Source organism: Bison bison, unplaced genomic scaffold, assembly GCF_000754665.1.
Source record: "Bison bison bison isolate TAMUID 2011002044 unplaced genomic scaffold, Bison_UMD1.0 scf7180017864537, whole genome shotgun sequence".
Taxonomy (NCBI): Eukaryota; Metazoa; Chordata; class Mammalia; order Artiodactyla; family Bovidae; genus Bison; species Bison bison.
This window is the reverse complement of record NW_011495085.1, coordinates 468,023-482,374: the sequence shown is the minus strand read 5'-3', so window position 1 is coordinate 482,374 and position 14,352 is coordinate 468,023. Positions and strand designations below refer to the sequence as shown.

Sequence of the window (14,352 nt, the reverse complement as noted above, 5' to 3'; positions counted from 1 at the left end):
TGTACAATAGCTTTCTTATCCATTCATCTGCTGGTGGACATCTAGGTTGCTTCCATGTCCTGGCTATTATAAACAGTGCTGCGATGAACATTGGGGTACACGGTACACGTGTCTCTTTCCCTTCTGGTTTCCTCAGTGTGTATGCCCAGCAGTGGGATTGCTGGATCATAAGGCAGTTCTATTTCCAGTTTTTTAAGGAATCTCCACACTGTTCTCCATAGTGGCTGTACTAGTTTGCATTCCCACCAACAGTGTAAGAGGGTTCCCTATTCTCCACACCCTCTCCAGCATTTATTATTTGTAGACTTTTGGATTGCCTCTATATTTTTTAAGCAATGTCACTTTGTTTTGTTTATGAATATGTTGAATATCTGTCAAAGTTACTATTTTGTTATTGTTCTTTGTGAATTTCCTGTTCTATTTTGCTTGTTCTCTTACATAAAATTTATTATTTAATTAATGTTGCCAAAGACTTGTAAGTAAAATTAGTATGTATAGAAATAAAACTTTTTAAAAATTATTTCTGCTGTTTTTCTTTTTACAAACAACATGGCATATTTTTAGTTTTTTTAACTAATCTTATTGTGTTGGCCAAGACTTCTAAACATGATGTGTAAATGGGTTTTCTTGTTCTTAGTACCATCAAATGCAATGAGTATATGGCTATAAATTTCTATTTCTATTTTTAAAATTTAAAGAAAATTGTTTTATTGGATAGTTTACAACATCTGTTGAGACGTTTACTTTTCTTTCTTTCTCCCTCCTTTCTTTTTCTTCCTTTCTTCCCCTGTCTCTGTTCCTCTTTCTTTCCTTCCTTCCTCCCTTTCTTTCCCCAGGTTTTTGCTTGACTGAACTTTTCCTGAAATAAAAGTAATTCCACTCAGGGTTGAATATTATCCTCTCAGAATCTCATTCCATTCTCATTTCTAGTATTGGAATTAACTTCCTCTTCCCCCATATTTCACCTGGGAAAATGACAACAGAAACTTTCCAAAACGAAATTGCAATTCTCTATATTTCATATGGAAATCTGTGTGGATGTTTTCCCACTTGAAATTAGAAATTTTATGTTTTACACATGTAAAAAACTAGGTGCTATCTTTTCTCCATGAGTTGTATCAATGTTTCTGATTTACTTTTTCCAACAAGCAGCTCTTGTTTTATTATCTCATCAAGTTTTATTTTTGTTTTCTATTTGGCTTCAATTCATATATACCTTCTACTTTCTTTAGGATTTTTTATAGCCTTGTATTTTAAAAGCTTTCTTTGCAAATTTTTATGGAAATATATTTTATTTACAATGTTGTATTTCCAATGTATATCAGAGTGATTGAGTTATGCAGATACATATCTATTATTTTTTAGATTCTTTTCCATTATAGGTTATTACATGATACTGAGTATTTATTTATTTATTTATTTATATAAAGGGATTAATATATATTAATTAATTAATATAAATTATATATATATTTATATATATAAATATATATAAAGGGATTAGGACTTGACCTACATTTATTTAAATAGCAATTTTGTCTGAATCCTTAATACTTTTATGTATACATTTTTCTAAAGTAAAATTTTATTCTTCATGATTTTGGCAGTTCCAAAGATTTCATTATTTTCAGGCTGAATGTTTTAATTTATAGTTTACTGAGAATTAAGTTTTCCTTGTAACTCTGAGGGTATGTGTGTATATACACTGATATGTCTATATAGACACCCTTTTCAAATTACTACATGTTTTTTTTAAGATACACATTTTTAAATATTTTATGTTTGTATGGTAAAAATGTGAAATGTTTTAATCCTAAAAATCTGTTTCCCCCAAATGGATATAGTATAAAAAGTAAAGGTATAAAAGTATTCCTATGAAAGTAATTCCTAGTAACAGAACATGGAAATGTAAAAAAATTATTCATAACGCTTACTAAAGGTGTGGAGAAGGCAATGGCAACCCATTCCAGTACTCTCGCCTGGAAAATCCCATGGACGAAGGAGCCTGGTAGGCTGCAGTCCATGGGGTCACTAAGAGTCAGACATGACTGACCAACTTCACTTTTCCTTTTCCTTTCATCCATTGGAGAAGGAAATGGCAACCCACTCCAGTGTTCTTGCCTGGAGAATCCCAGGGCGGGGGAGCCTGGTGGGCTGCCGTCTATGGGGTCGCACAGAGTCGGACACGACTGAAGTGACTTAGCAGCAGCAAAGGTGGTAAGAAAAACTTTATTCAAGGTAAGAGTACTATGGCAGGGTCTTATAATGGGGTAGAGAGATTGAGCTTGAGTCTGACTACAGCAGGCACACAGCTGGGATTTATAGCTAAGGAACAGGGTGGGTCCATGGGGTTGCAAAGAGAGACTGGGGGACTGAAAAGCAACCAACAACAACAACAGCAACAGGGTGGGTATCAGTGGATGGAAACTTATTAAGAGGACCGTAAGGGTTCTGAGGGAGATCAGCCCTGGGATAACTTTGGAAGTAATGATGCTAAAGCTGAAACTCTAGTACTTTGGCCATTTCGTGCGAAGAGTTGACTAATTGGAAAAGACTGATGCAGGGAGGGATTGTGGGCAGGAGGAAAAGGGGGCGGCAGAGGATGAGGTGGCTGGATAGCATCACTGACTTGATGGACGTGAGTCTGAGTGAACTCTGGGAGTTGGTAATGGACAGGGAGACCTGGTGTGCTGCGATTCATGGGGATGCAAAGAGTTGAACACGACTGAGCTACTGAACTGAATTGAACTGATGGGTGAGGGTGGATTCTGGCTAAACTGAGAGAATCATTGCTGAGGCTAGGCAAGGCTGATAAGATATTGAGGTGAGTGATAAGAAATTTGATCTCATACTGAGGGTGGTCAGATCAAGGGTCGGGTATTTTTACTAAGCTCACATAGCAGGTTCTGGCTTAGATTGAACTAAATTGACAGGCACCCCTGGATAAAGACATTGCCCAAAGTTGGCAGTGCATTAGTGAACTACTGCTGCATAACAAATTACCCCAAACTGATGGCTTAAAACAATATTATCTCATACCGCTGCTGAAAGTTGGGAGTCCAGGAGTAATTCAGCTGAATGTTCTGGCTCAGGGTTTCATGAGATTGCCATCCTCTGAAGCCTTGACATGGGCTGGTGGATTTCCTTCCAAGATGGATTACTCACATAGCTGTTGAAACCAGTTTCCTTGCTGTCTGTTAGGAGAAAGCCTAAGTTCTTTCACATGGACCTCTCTGCTGGGCTACCTGAGTGTTCTCAAGATAAGAAGGCTTCTAGAGTGAGTGACCCAAGAGGATGAGCAAGGAGGATGCAGTGCCTTTTATGACCTAGTCTCAGACACTTCATTTTCATTTCTACAATATTCTAACATTAGAAATGAGCCACGAAGTCCAGCCCACATGTGAAGTGGAGTATAAGATCCACCCTTGATGGTAAGGATTTGTGGACATAATTTAAAATCACGTGGTACACACATGGCCACAAATTGTTTACATACTTGTATGTCCCAAATGCATTTTCCTGCCAATGCTTTCAAAGATTTTATCCATTATAGCATTAACTTGAAGTTCAGGACCTTGTCATTTAAGTCAGGTCCAGATATGGATCAGGGTCCAGTTGTGCAATATCTCAAGTATTCAGTCGCTCACTTGTGTCCTACTCTTTGCGACCCCATGGGCTGCAGCAGGACAGTCTTCCCTGCCCATCATCAACTCTGGGGGATTACTCAAACTCAAGATCCATTGAGTTGTTTATGACATCCAACCATCTCATCCTCTCACGTCCCCTCGTCCTCCTGCCTTCAAGCTTTCCCTCATCAGAGTATTTTCCAATGAGTCAGTTCTTTGCATCAGGTAGCCAAAGTATTGGAGCTGCAGATTCAGGATCAGTCCTTCCAATGAATATGCAGGACTGATTTACTTTAGGATTGACTGGTTTGATCTCCTTGCAGTCCAAGAGACTCTCGAGTCTTCTCCAATACAACAGTTCAAATTATACAAGTATAGATCCTCTAGACCTGAGGATCTGTGAACAAAAGGGATGAGTCAATCTGCTCACTTTAACAGCCAACATACAGTGGTGGGTCAGACATAGATAACCTTCATAGACACTCCTGTTCCAGAAAGAGGAGGGGAGATGGGAGTCAATAGTAGCAATTCTGAAATCCCACGGGTTCTTGTTGGCAGTCCTTGGATTAGGATTCAAGGCCTGGGAACTTCTAAGCTTCGGTCTCTGAATTTTTAATTCTGCCCTCTAACATGATTCCATTGCATGAAAGGTTGATACAGTGAAACAGTCTCCCTAGCCTGCTTCCTGCTTGTCGAAGGTAGAAGTCCAGAGTTCTCTTATTTTGTATTGTTGCTGGTCCTTTCAATCTAAGCTAAACTTAAATATATTATCATAAAAACTTGGTGTGCCTCCTGATAATCTTACTGGTGTTCTTGCGAAAGCACCCCACTCTAAAACCACAATCACACATGTCTTCATAGGCCTATTTTGCCTTGGTTTTCTGCTGAGATGGCTGAGAGATAACACTCTGAAACTTAGTAGAAGTCGTATTGTGTGACTGAAGTGATCTCTGAGTTACACGTCTAAACTCTTTGGAGGGCATTGGCCTGACTAAATAATGCCATTAACATCCCCTTCCACCTTTCTGAGGCTTAACAGAGAATTTTACCATCACACAAATCTTTAGAGCAAGTTAATTAACAAAAAAATTATTAAGAACTGACGTATAGATGATGTACAATGTTATATTTGGACCACCTTATTCTAATGCCCTGGATATGATCTTTGCTTGATAGCCATTAATTTTAGCATCTTCGGTCATCTTAAAAGACTGAAAAATTTCCAAATCAGCAAATTCTGTCTCATTTTTTAATAGTCTTTTTCTTAAAGTTTTTTTTTTGTTTTTAATTTCCCTTCATATTTTACTATAGGCAGCAAGAGGAAACCAGGCAGTACTTTTGGCTGTTTGGCTGGAAATCTCCTCAGCTAAATAATTCCATTAATTAGGTAGTTTCTCCTTCCAGCTCATTAGGTACATTTTTGACTTTTCATAAATTGCAGGTATAGTGGACTTTCCTCTGCACACTCCCCAGGCTCTTCCCTCCTGCCTCTCCTTTCTGCCAGGCATCCTGAGTGCACCACTGTGCTTCCATTTAGAACTTGTTCGCTCAGTGAGATAACAGGGATCGATTCCCTGGCTTCAGTGCTTCTGCTGGCCAGAGTCCATGTACCTTTCCCTAAGACCTTCCTGTTTTCACTATCCAACTTCCATCACCTGGCTAGGTAAGTTCCCACAGCTCATACTCACAAGTGTACTGGTAGGCACTTCTGGGCACACATGTACACAGTAACATCCCTGAGAGGAAAGTTGCACATATGCAGAAGTATAGGCTTTCTGCTCTGGGAACATGAATTTTGGTAAGCACCCGACTTTTTTTGTCCTGGTTGTTTTCTTTCACTTGCTCATCGATCATGTCAGGTTGCACTTCTAACTCTGTGGCTTATCCTCAAAAGTTACAAAATCTTGGCATTTGCTCATGACAGGTACCGACCTGCAGAGAATCGGGCAGGGTTGGAAGGCCTCGCCCTGGACAGCTGAGTGACATGAACCTGTGTTCTGCATTCTCCCATCACCTTGGACAGCTTCATGGTACCAGTCACGTTGGCCTGATCCACTGCCTGTGCATGCCAGGGGACCAGAAAACAAGGACCTCTGAGCTCTTCTGAGTTGGAGAACTGCTTTTCAGTGTGCACCTATCTAGGTCATTCCTTGTCAATCTTGTGTCCCCGTTGCTTGCCTACCACCCCTTAGGGCCCACAACATTCTGAGTGAGGCCCCCTGTTCTTTCTATCTGTGTAGCTTTATGTGTGCAACTGTCTACCTGTGTCCCCAAGTGCTATCTCCATGTAGCTGGAAAAGGCCAAAGATACTGTGACTGTGATAGGCCTGGTTCTGATCCAGTGTTCTGAAGAAGGTGCACACAGATACAGGCTCTCTTCTGATACAAGTCCTGAGGCTGTACAGGTAAAGTGGCATCCCTACACGTCATCCCCTCTGTTTAACACTACACAGATACACAGAGTCCCTGATCAGATGATGCCCTGGGAAACCTGCCCGTTCTGGGCCCACAGCTCATGCCTCCCTTGGGCAGAAAGCAGCTTTTCTATTTGAAATGCACCAAGAGGGTTTGAACCACCAAGGCCTCACTGATTTGCTAAATGCCAAGACTCTCTTTCAGTTGCTCTTGTTAGACCCAGGTAGGACTCCCTACAGTCAGGCATCCCTGCTTGCCTACACAGCCCATGTGCCAAGGAAGCCAGACCCGGTTGGGCCCAGGGGCATCCAAACCGGTCACCTGGAAGGCAAGGTCCTTCTGAGTGTCACCTGGTGCAGACAAAATCAGAAATTCTGCTTCAGCGATACTGTCAGAAACCTCCTCCCTCAGGGGCAGATGCACACCTTTGCCCCTCAGGCCCCCAAAGCCAGAGGCAAGACCCCAGAGGAAAGAAGGAATACACATTAGGACTTTCAGCATAAGCCATGGAGTATCTTTGGCAGGACTGCTAATTGCCTAGACCCTAGTCCCTGAAAACCAGCAGGCTCAAACTGCTCCCAGGGGCTTCTGTGTCTCCCACTCTCCTGAGGTGCCTTGGGACATCCAATTAGCCCACCATTCTTGCTTCCTCCCTGTTCCCTCCCTCGCAGGCACACCCTGGCAGAGAGGCACACATGTACACCCACTCCTGCGCTTTCCTCACCTTTCTGCATTGCCAGGGAGGCTGGAAGTGCCTGGAGGGATGCCACGCTCATACCCTGTCTCTCCTAGGATTCCTGTGGTTTTGCACATACAGCTTACTTTAGCACATCTTGCGTTTTGTGTTGCCACGTGCCAGTGTGTACCACCTTCGGGCAGGGAGCCTGCTGGCTGATGTGCTGCACTGTTCAAGGACCTTCCCTTCTCCTTGAACACGTTTGTGTTCTTCTCATGTCTCCTTCTCACGTTTGTGGAACAAGTCTCCAGTGCAGCAGGCAATCTGTGCCTCTTTCTCCTTTGAATCGCTGCCCATCTCTGCAGGACCTTAGCCTCCTCACCATCCCGGGTCATGCTGTAACCACATCCACCATTTCCACAGCCCAGCCCAAGTCCCCACAGACCGAGGGCTTCACAGGCAGTGGTTTCAAAGCCCCACCCTACCTGATTTGCCCTGGGTGAATCCTCAGACCATGCACCCCCTCTTCCCGGTCCAAACACACATTAACATGGTGGAAATGGTGAATGTGTTTTGTATTTGGTCTAATTCAAGATTTCTGGAGCCATGGTCCAGAGTTATCACTGGCCGTCCTTTCCTCATTACCATCCAGGACAGGGTCACTGTGAAAATACGGCAACCAACCACCTTGAGACTGGGGATGCCTCCTGCCTCCTCTTCTGGTTCCTTGAAACCTCCTCTCCTGTCACCTTCATCTCTGCGTCTGCCCTGGGCTGGAAACATTCACACACATCCACATAAACACAGACAACACAGGCACATGCATGCATACACACACATGCTCGGCATGGGGACACAAACACAAACGGGGAACACAGATATTTCAGGAGGTGAAGACACTCATGTCTAGCAATGTTGGAGATGGCGTCAGTAGGCACCATGTCCTGCCCTTTGGTCTCCCTGTCCACCTCCCCTGCGATCTCTTCCGTTTTTTCTCAAGGCACCCTGAAGCCGCTTCCAGTGCAGCATGTCAGGTGGTGGTGAGATACCAAGTGGTGGATGTGGAAATTCACACAAGATCCCAAAGTCAGCACACAGGTGCACTGGGACCCTAGAGAGGACACCCTTTCAATGATAGGCCTTCCCAGGGTAAGGGGCAGGAGTGAAGGGCCCAGGCAATCTCACCTCAGTCAGCAGCAGGAGTCCAGGGGATGGCAGGACCTACGGAAGGATGATTCTGACAAAGAAACTTAATTCACCCTGCCTCTGGTACTATCATCTAGGATTCTTGCACTGCAACAACAGCTGATGTGAGGGAGGCTTGCTGCACTCACGGACACAATGAGTCCTCAAGCCCCAAGTCTCAGGAGGCCACCTGCTACATGCATGGCTCAAATTCAGGCTCCACAGACAGCTTCCACGAGCCTGAGCAACCCCGTTTGGGAAAGGACAGTGTCATGGCTACTACACGACTATCTCTTCTCAGCCCACCTCCAGACCCCCTCACCATATGTGTTTCTGTCAGTTGCCTTTCATGGAGGAACCTTCCTCCCTGGAGTAGTACTTCAGGGGATCATTCCATACGTCTTCATTGATGATCTGCTGGCAACACAAGCAAGGTCAGCCCGGGACTGACCAGGCCCTGAACCATCCCATGAGCAGCCAAGAACTCCAACATCAATCACCAATTGTGCTCAGGCCCAAAGTATCCCCACCTCAGCAATCCTGTTCAATTTTGAGCAGTTGTGGCCTGACAACCAGTTGAGAAACTTAAGGCTCCTGGTGTGCAACTTGTGGCTGAGTGCTCCCCGTTCAAAGCCCCAGATCCAGTGGACTGGAGTGGAACAACATGCCCTATGACCTGCAAAAAGACAGGGAAACTGGGGTGGATCCTGAAGATGGATTATCCACAACCCTGCACACCCACACTCATCACCCAGGGAGCCACGTTTTACCAGTGATGTCAAGGTAATACTTTTTAATGATCACCGTGTTCAAGAAGTAGGGGTTCTCCCAAAAGGAAAAGATCAGCTTGCAGTGGAACTGTGGATATCTCTGCACCTGCACCAGCCAGAATAGGGAGGAGGGAAAGGTGCAAGCTTATACGGGCCTCAACTTGCCTCCCAGGCAGACATTAACAGCTTCCACGACGCCTCTCCAAAGACTCACAGTGCAGGAACATGGATAACGTGATCCTCCTACTCTCTGCCAAGTCCCATACCCAGCCATCCTCAGTCTCCCTCACTGACCTTCAAGTCAATCATGTAGCTGAGAAAGTCTTTATCTTGGTTGCTGATCATGATGCAAACTTGAGGGTGGTTCATAATCTGCTTTCAGGCCACATGCCGAGCCAAGAAGAGCCAGGAGCATCAGCCGTAATCTCGGGTGGAAGAAGGACACCAGAACAGGCATCTGCAAGGATGCCGGGAACTTCTGCTTGCCAGGCTACCACTGTTGTCCTCAGGCCCTTCCATACCATCAGGCACACTCATGGCTCTGTACCGGGGTCCAGCCCCGGTTGGATCCAGGGATTCCCTCAGGAGAATGGCGTCGGTGAAAGGACAGCAGAGGGGAGAGAAAGAGGCTTGATCTATCTGGTTTACACAGAAATAAATAATAATAAATAAATAAAGTCCGTGACACCATATTGCACTGTCCACGGAGGCCACAGGCGCCCTCTCAGTGGGGTGAAGACGCAGAGCATCCTTTCCCTGAAGACGCTAGGTGTCCTCCCGATTGAGTCTTAGAAGCCCGGGCAGGTGAGTGGACTCAGAGGACACCCACGCTCCAATTCGTCATCCTGAAGGAAGAACAGAGAGAGAAAAGGAGAGAAAAGGAAACAAGAATGACACAGGGAGAACAAGCCTGATGAGCAAGGCCTGTAGCTTTATTTTCAAAAGGAGCTTTTATACCCTAAGTTGTACATAAAAGATAATAGAGGGTGCAGAGTCATGCGAGGTCAGCAGTCCTTGACCCTTATCGAAACCAGGCTTTCTTTCTGCAAACTTATTATATACAAAGGCTTTAGGTGATTTACATCATCTTCTGGCCAGGAGGTCTGCTAACATTTTTCTTGTGATAAAGGTTATGCAACCAGAAAAACTTATTTTCTCCAAAGGTTTATTTTTCTAAAGTTTGGCATCACTCCCTGAAAAGACTAGATAGAATTGCATTCCTATAGGGCAACAGGTGCAGTGAGGGATAACAAGGAAAGAATTTATTAACTCAAGGGTCTAAGGTTGCTAACATCAAAGCTACTACTTATATTTCTATATACCAACTATATTAATCAATATACTCCCAGGGACACAGTGGGTAAGGGGTATGGAAACTTGGCACCAAGCATTAGTTCAACAAAGAAATCCTCTACTAGTTCTATTCTAATGATTTTAACTCCCCAAGAAGCTCTGCATTGTTGGACTATCTTAAGCCTCCCATGCCTCTTGTGATTGGGAGGCTGTGAATAATCACATGTGTAGCTATTAAGAGTCTGGAAAAACCTATCAGGCAAGTTAGAAAGCTATCCAAGGGATTTGAATTGGAACACACCCGTTGTACACAGGAGACTTATTAACTAGAGCTCTAAGTTGATTTCCTTCAGAGAAAGGTGGTCGTGGATAGCCCCCCATTAATATCAGAGGAGTTGGTGAAAGTTGTAAAACAGACAGATTCTGGTTTTGGGGTAGGTGCTCAAGCAGGTCCAGAGGGCCCCTCGAGTCCTGACTCGCCTTGCCTCTCCCACATGACTTTGTCATGGGTGGGATCTCCCATGCTGGCTCCTGGGGTTCTTTGTGGTGTTCTGCATTCTCTAAGCAGGGGCTGTTTCTGACTGCTACTGTTCTCCTCCAGACCTGTATATGCTTGGTAGTGGCATATCACTGCTTACATTTTCAGACTTGTAGTCATTGTGACAAGCCATGTCTGAAAGCAAAGGGGTTGGTGTGTGTGGGTGTATGTGTGTGTGTGTGTGTGTGTGAGAGAGAGAGAGAGAGAGAGAGAGAGAGAGAGAGAGACTCCCATGTCTCAGCTATTTCCCGGGAACCTCTAAATTTACAATGATAACTGTCTGCCAAGGCTGATCTGGTGAACTGTCTCTGGTCATTCCTGACTTAGAGGCCTCAGGTGCTGCTCCTTGTCAGATGCAGGCCAGAAGAAGAGACTCAAAGTCATAGCTGCGACACTTACAGGTGTGGCCCTGCCCAGATTCTACTGGGGTGTCCCTTTAGAGCCTGCCAATTGCCCAAGACCACACTTCCTTCAGGGGCCTCCAGTGCCCTCGCCCCTAACACTCCTCCTGCTCTTTCTCCTCCTCCTCCTGAGCAGCAGACGCCAAGAAGCAGCAAAAAGGATACAGCTTTGGCCCAGAAGCCAGGGATGCCCTGGATGATGGCACTCCTCCAAGCCAAGTGACTCTTCCTCCTTTGATGGCTCTTGTGCATGAATCGAATGTAGGCCCTGTGGTTTTTCTCATGTTCAGAGCTCAGTTCCACTCGAAGGGCGGCCAGCGCCTGCAGCTCATCTAGCGCTGGAAGCTCACTCGGGCCTCCGGGCCTCTCCCAGCCCTGCTCCTCCACCGTTTTTTCCTCCAGCTCCTGGGAGAACCCCTGTTGCCGCTCGTCATCCGTCACAACCTCTACCTCCTTGGTGCTGTCTTCCGCCAATAGTTGAAACTCCCACTCGATCCCCACCACGTCTTCATCTACCAGGGCCTTGCTGTCCTCCACTGCCTCCACCCTGAAGAGGGTTGCCTCTTTGCCTGGCGTAACAACTGGTGGCTGGAAGGTCCAGGCTATGCACAGCATCACAAAGACAGGCTGTGGGGCCCCTGCCCACTGAGCACCTGGGCTCACAATTAAAAAGGTCTGGGGTCCCAGGATGCTCCCTCCTTCCTCTGACTGCCTCACTCTCTCCTCTTGGCCCTGGCCCTGATCCCCAGCTGGTGCAGATGTGAAGGGACGAGACATAATAGCACAGCAAGTGGTGCGCAATGGTGGCAGAGGCTGCAGTAAACCTGTGGGGCCCACTAGCTCTTTGGGGGCGGGGAGTGAGGGTGATGGTTGGGGAGCAGGGGCTGGTGTGTGTAGGGTGGTCTGGAGCTGAAGAAATGGGTGGCAGACAGCCCAGGACATGGTGAACCGGCCCTGGGAGATAAGCCAAACAGGAGGGGCCCTAGGCTGTAAGCCACTCACAGGCTACTGGCCCAAATCTAGACCAATGACTGAGAGGGTAGAGGGTGGCACACTGATGGACATGCCCCTAGACCTCTTCCGTGCTTCCTGGGCTCCAGTGACCCCACGTGGCCACATTCTGCTCCAGGGAGGTAGCATGTTTTGCCTCTGTTGCTACCTCAGGCACTGTCATTGACCTGGATCTGGAAATGGGTGGCAGACAACCAACCACGGGTTCCTGCTCCACAATCAGAACAGCACACTCCTGTGTCCTCCGGGACAGGCAACAACTGGGAGCTCTCCCTCAGTATCCAAAGGATATCCAGGGGGTCCACGTGGCTGGGTACTTTTCTCCATGGGACAGAGCCTGTTGCTGTCCGGATGCTATGGGAGTAGGGAAAAACCCTACCGTTTGCTACAATTGATCTCCACTGTTCAGGGACACCAGACCCTTAGGGTACAAAGCTCACTCTGTGTCTCTTTATCTCTGTTTCTGGCATATCACTGTTTTGGGCAATCCTTCTGTGTGTGTACCAGGCGCTGCTGTCTGTGTGTCTCCATCTCTCTATGTGGTGGTGTTGTGGTTTGCCACTCTCTGGACAGTAGTGCTCAAGAGAGACGCTTATCCTTGAAGTAAAGGCAAGCTCTTCTACTTCTGAGTGAGTTGCACCAATAGGAGATCAGAGTTTTTAGTCCACACATTTGGAGAGTGCTTTCTCAAACTTGAAAGCCAACAGTGGGCAGTCACTGCTGAACCACAGAAGGGGACGGGTTACCCTCCCTCCCTTGCTGGACAGACGTGAACACTGCAAAGACCTGTAAAGGTTTGGCCTCACTTTGCACAGAGAGAGAAACGGGGCATGCTCTACTGGCATGAGGAAACTTACTGAAACTTGTTTGAACTCCTGCCACTGAGATGCTAAGGACAACTCACTGTTAAGTTCCATGGCTTATTGGTGCGGGAGAAATGCATGTCTGCCCATTTACCCTATTGAGGCCCTTTCAAAGTGGTTCTGTTCTCCATGTGAGAACACGTACCAGCCTGCCCAGTTGCCCAAGCCTGTGCTGCTGGGAGCAGCAAGAGGATCAAGGTAAGCCATCCATCCTATAGTCCTGATACCCGATATAGATGCATTCTAAAAAGAGTACAAAGAGTGATGTTTCAAACTGGAAGACTCTGCAGGTAGCAGGTGCTTATGCTGCAGTGATGATCCATCTCTGAAACCTCATAAAAGAGGCAAGGGGTGCTCATGCTCATGGCAAGGTTAGGGAAAGAACGCCTGACACTAGAGAAGGATGGAAAGACACTTGTAGCTGGGTGTCCCAGGGGCTGTGGATCATTCACCATGGCTTCTGTGTTCTGGGATTGCAGCCTGTTCTGTGTCTCGATTCCTCTGCACTCTCACTGGTCTTCCCCAGGCATTTTCCTTCTGCCTGTCCTTTCTGCCAGGCATCCTGGGTGCACCACTATGATTTCACTTAGAAGTTGGTTGCTCAGTGAGGAAACGGGGTTGGTACCCTGGCTTCTGTGCTCCTGCTGGCCACAGTCTATGTATCTTTCCCTGAGACTTTCATGTTTTCACTATCCAACTTCCATCACCTGTCTAGGTCAGTTCTGACAGCTAATACTCACAAACATACTGGAAGGCTCTTCTGCACTCACATGTGCACACACATGCACATTTACACACTTACATACCTGAGAGGAAACTTGCACATATGCAGAAGTACATGCTTATTCTCCAGGCACATGAATTCTGGTAAGCACCCAACTTTCTTTGTCCTGGTTGTTTTCTTTCACTTGCTCATCGATCATTTAAGGTTGCACTTCTAACTTTGAGACTTATCCTCAAAGGTTACAGAATCTTGGCATTTGCTCATAAAGGGGGCTGACCTGCAGAGCATCGGTCAGGGTTGGAAGTGCTTGCCCTGGAGAGCTGAGTGACATGCGCCTGCATTCTACATTCTCCCATCACCTTGGACAGCTTCACAGTACCAGTCACATTGGCCTGATCCATTGCCTGTGCATTCCTTCAGGGGACCAGAAAACAAGGGCCTCTGGGCTCAGCTAACTTGTAGAACCGCTTTCTCAGGATGCACCTATCTAGGTCATTCTTTGCCAATGTTGTACCCCTGTTGCTTGCCTACCACCCCTTAGAGCCCACAACATTCTGAGTGAGGCCCCCTGTTCTTTCTATCTGTGTAGCTGTATGTGTGTAACTGTCTACCTGTGTCCCCAGGCCCCCCTAGGACACCCAGCCACAAGGGCCTCTTCCAACTTCCCCTACCTCACACCCACCCCACACCCCTACCCTCACAACAACAACACCACACAACCTTACCCCAACCCAGCCCACTCCCAACCCATGTCCATCACACCCACCCCACCCCGACCCAACCCTACCCACACCCTACCCCCACCCTGCTCTACTCTCACTCAAAAGCTGTCCCCACCAACAGTCCAGTG

General features: G+C 46.5%; 2 protein-coding genes across 2 annotated transcripts in view; one reads left to right on the top strand and one right to left on the bottom strand.

Moving 5' to 3' along the window:
- Positions 1-14,352, top strand: part of LOC104982689 (zinc finger protein 280B-like) — a gene marked incomplete at its 3' end in the record, with an annotated part of 57,631 nt that overhangs the window by 3,199 nt on the left and 40,080 nt on the right.
- On the bottom strand, positions 5,542-11,681 carry LOC104982676 (testis-specific Y-encoded protein 1-like). The gene is made up of 8 exons (XM_010832115.1): positions 11,558-11,681; positions 11,070-11,485; positions 8,967-9,044; positions 8,673-8,778; positions 8,433-8,578; positions 8,247-8,316; positions 7,363-7,490; positions 5,542-5,685 (listed from the first exon to the last, which is right to left on the bottom strand). The coding sequence occupies exons 1-8, from the start codon at positions 11,679-11,681 to the stop codon at positions 5,542-5,544; spliced, it is 1,212 nt and encodes a 403-aa protein (XP_010830417.1).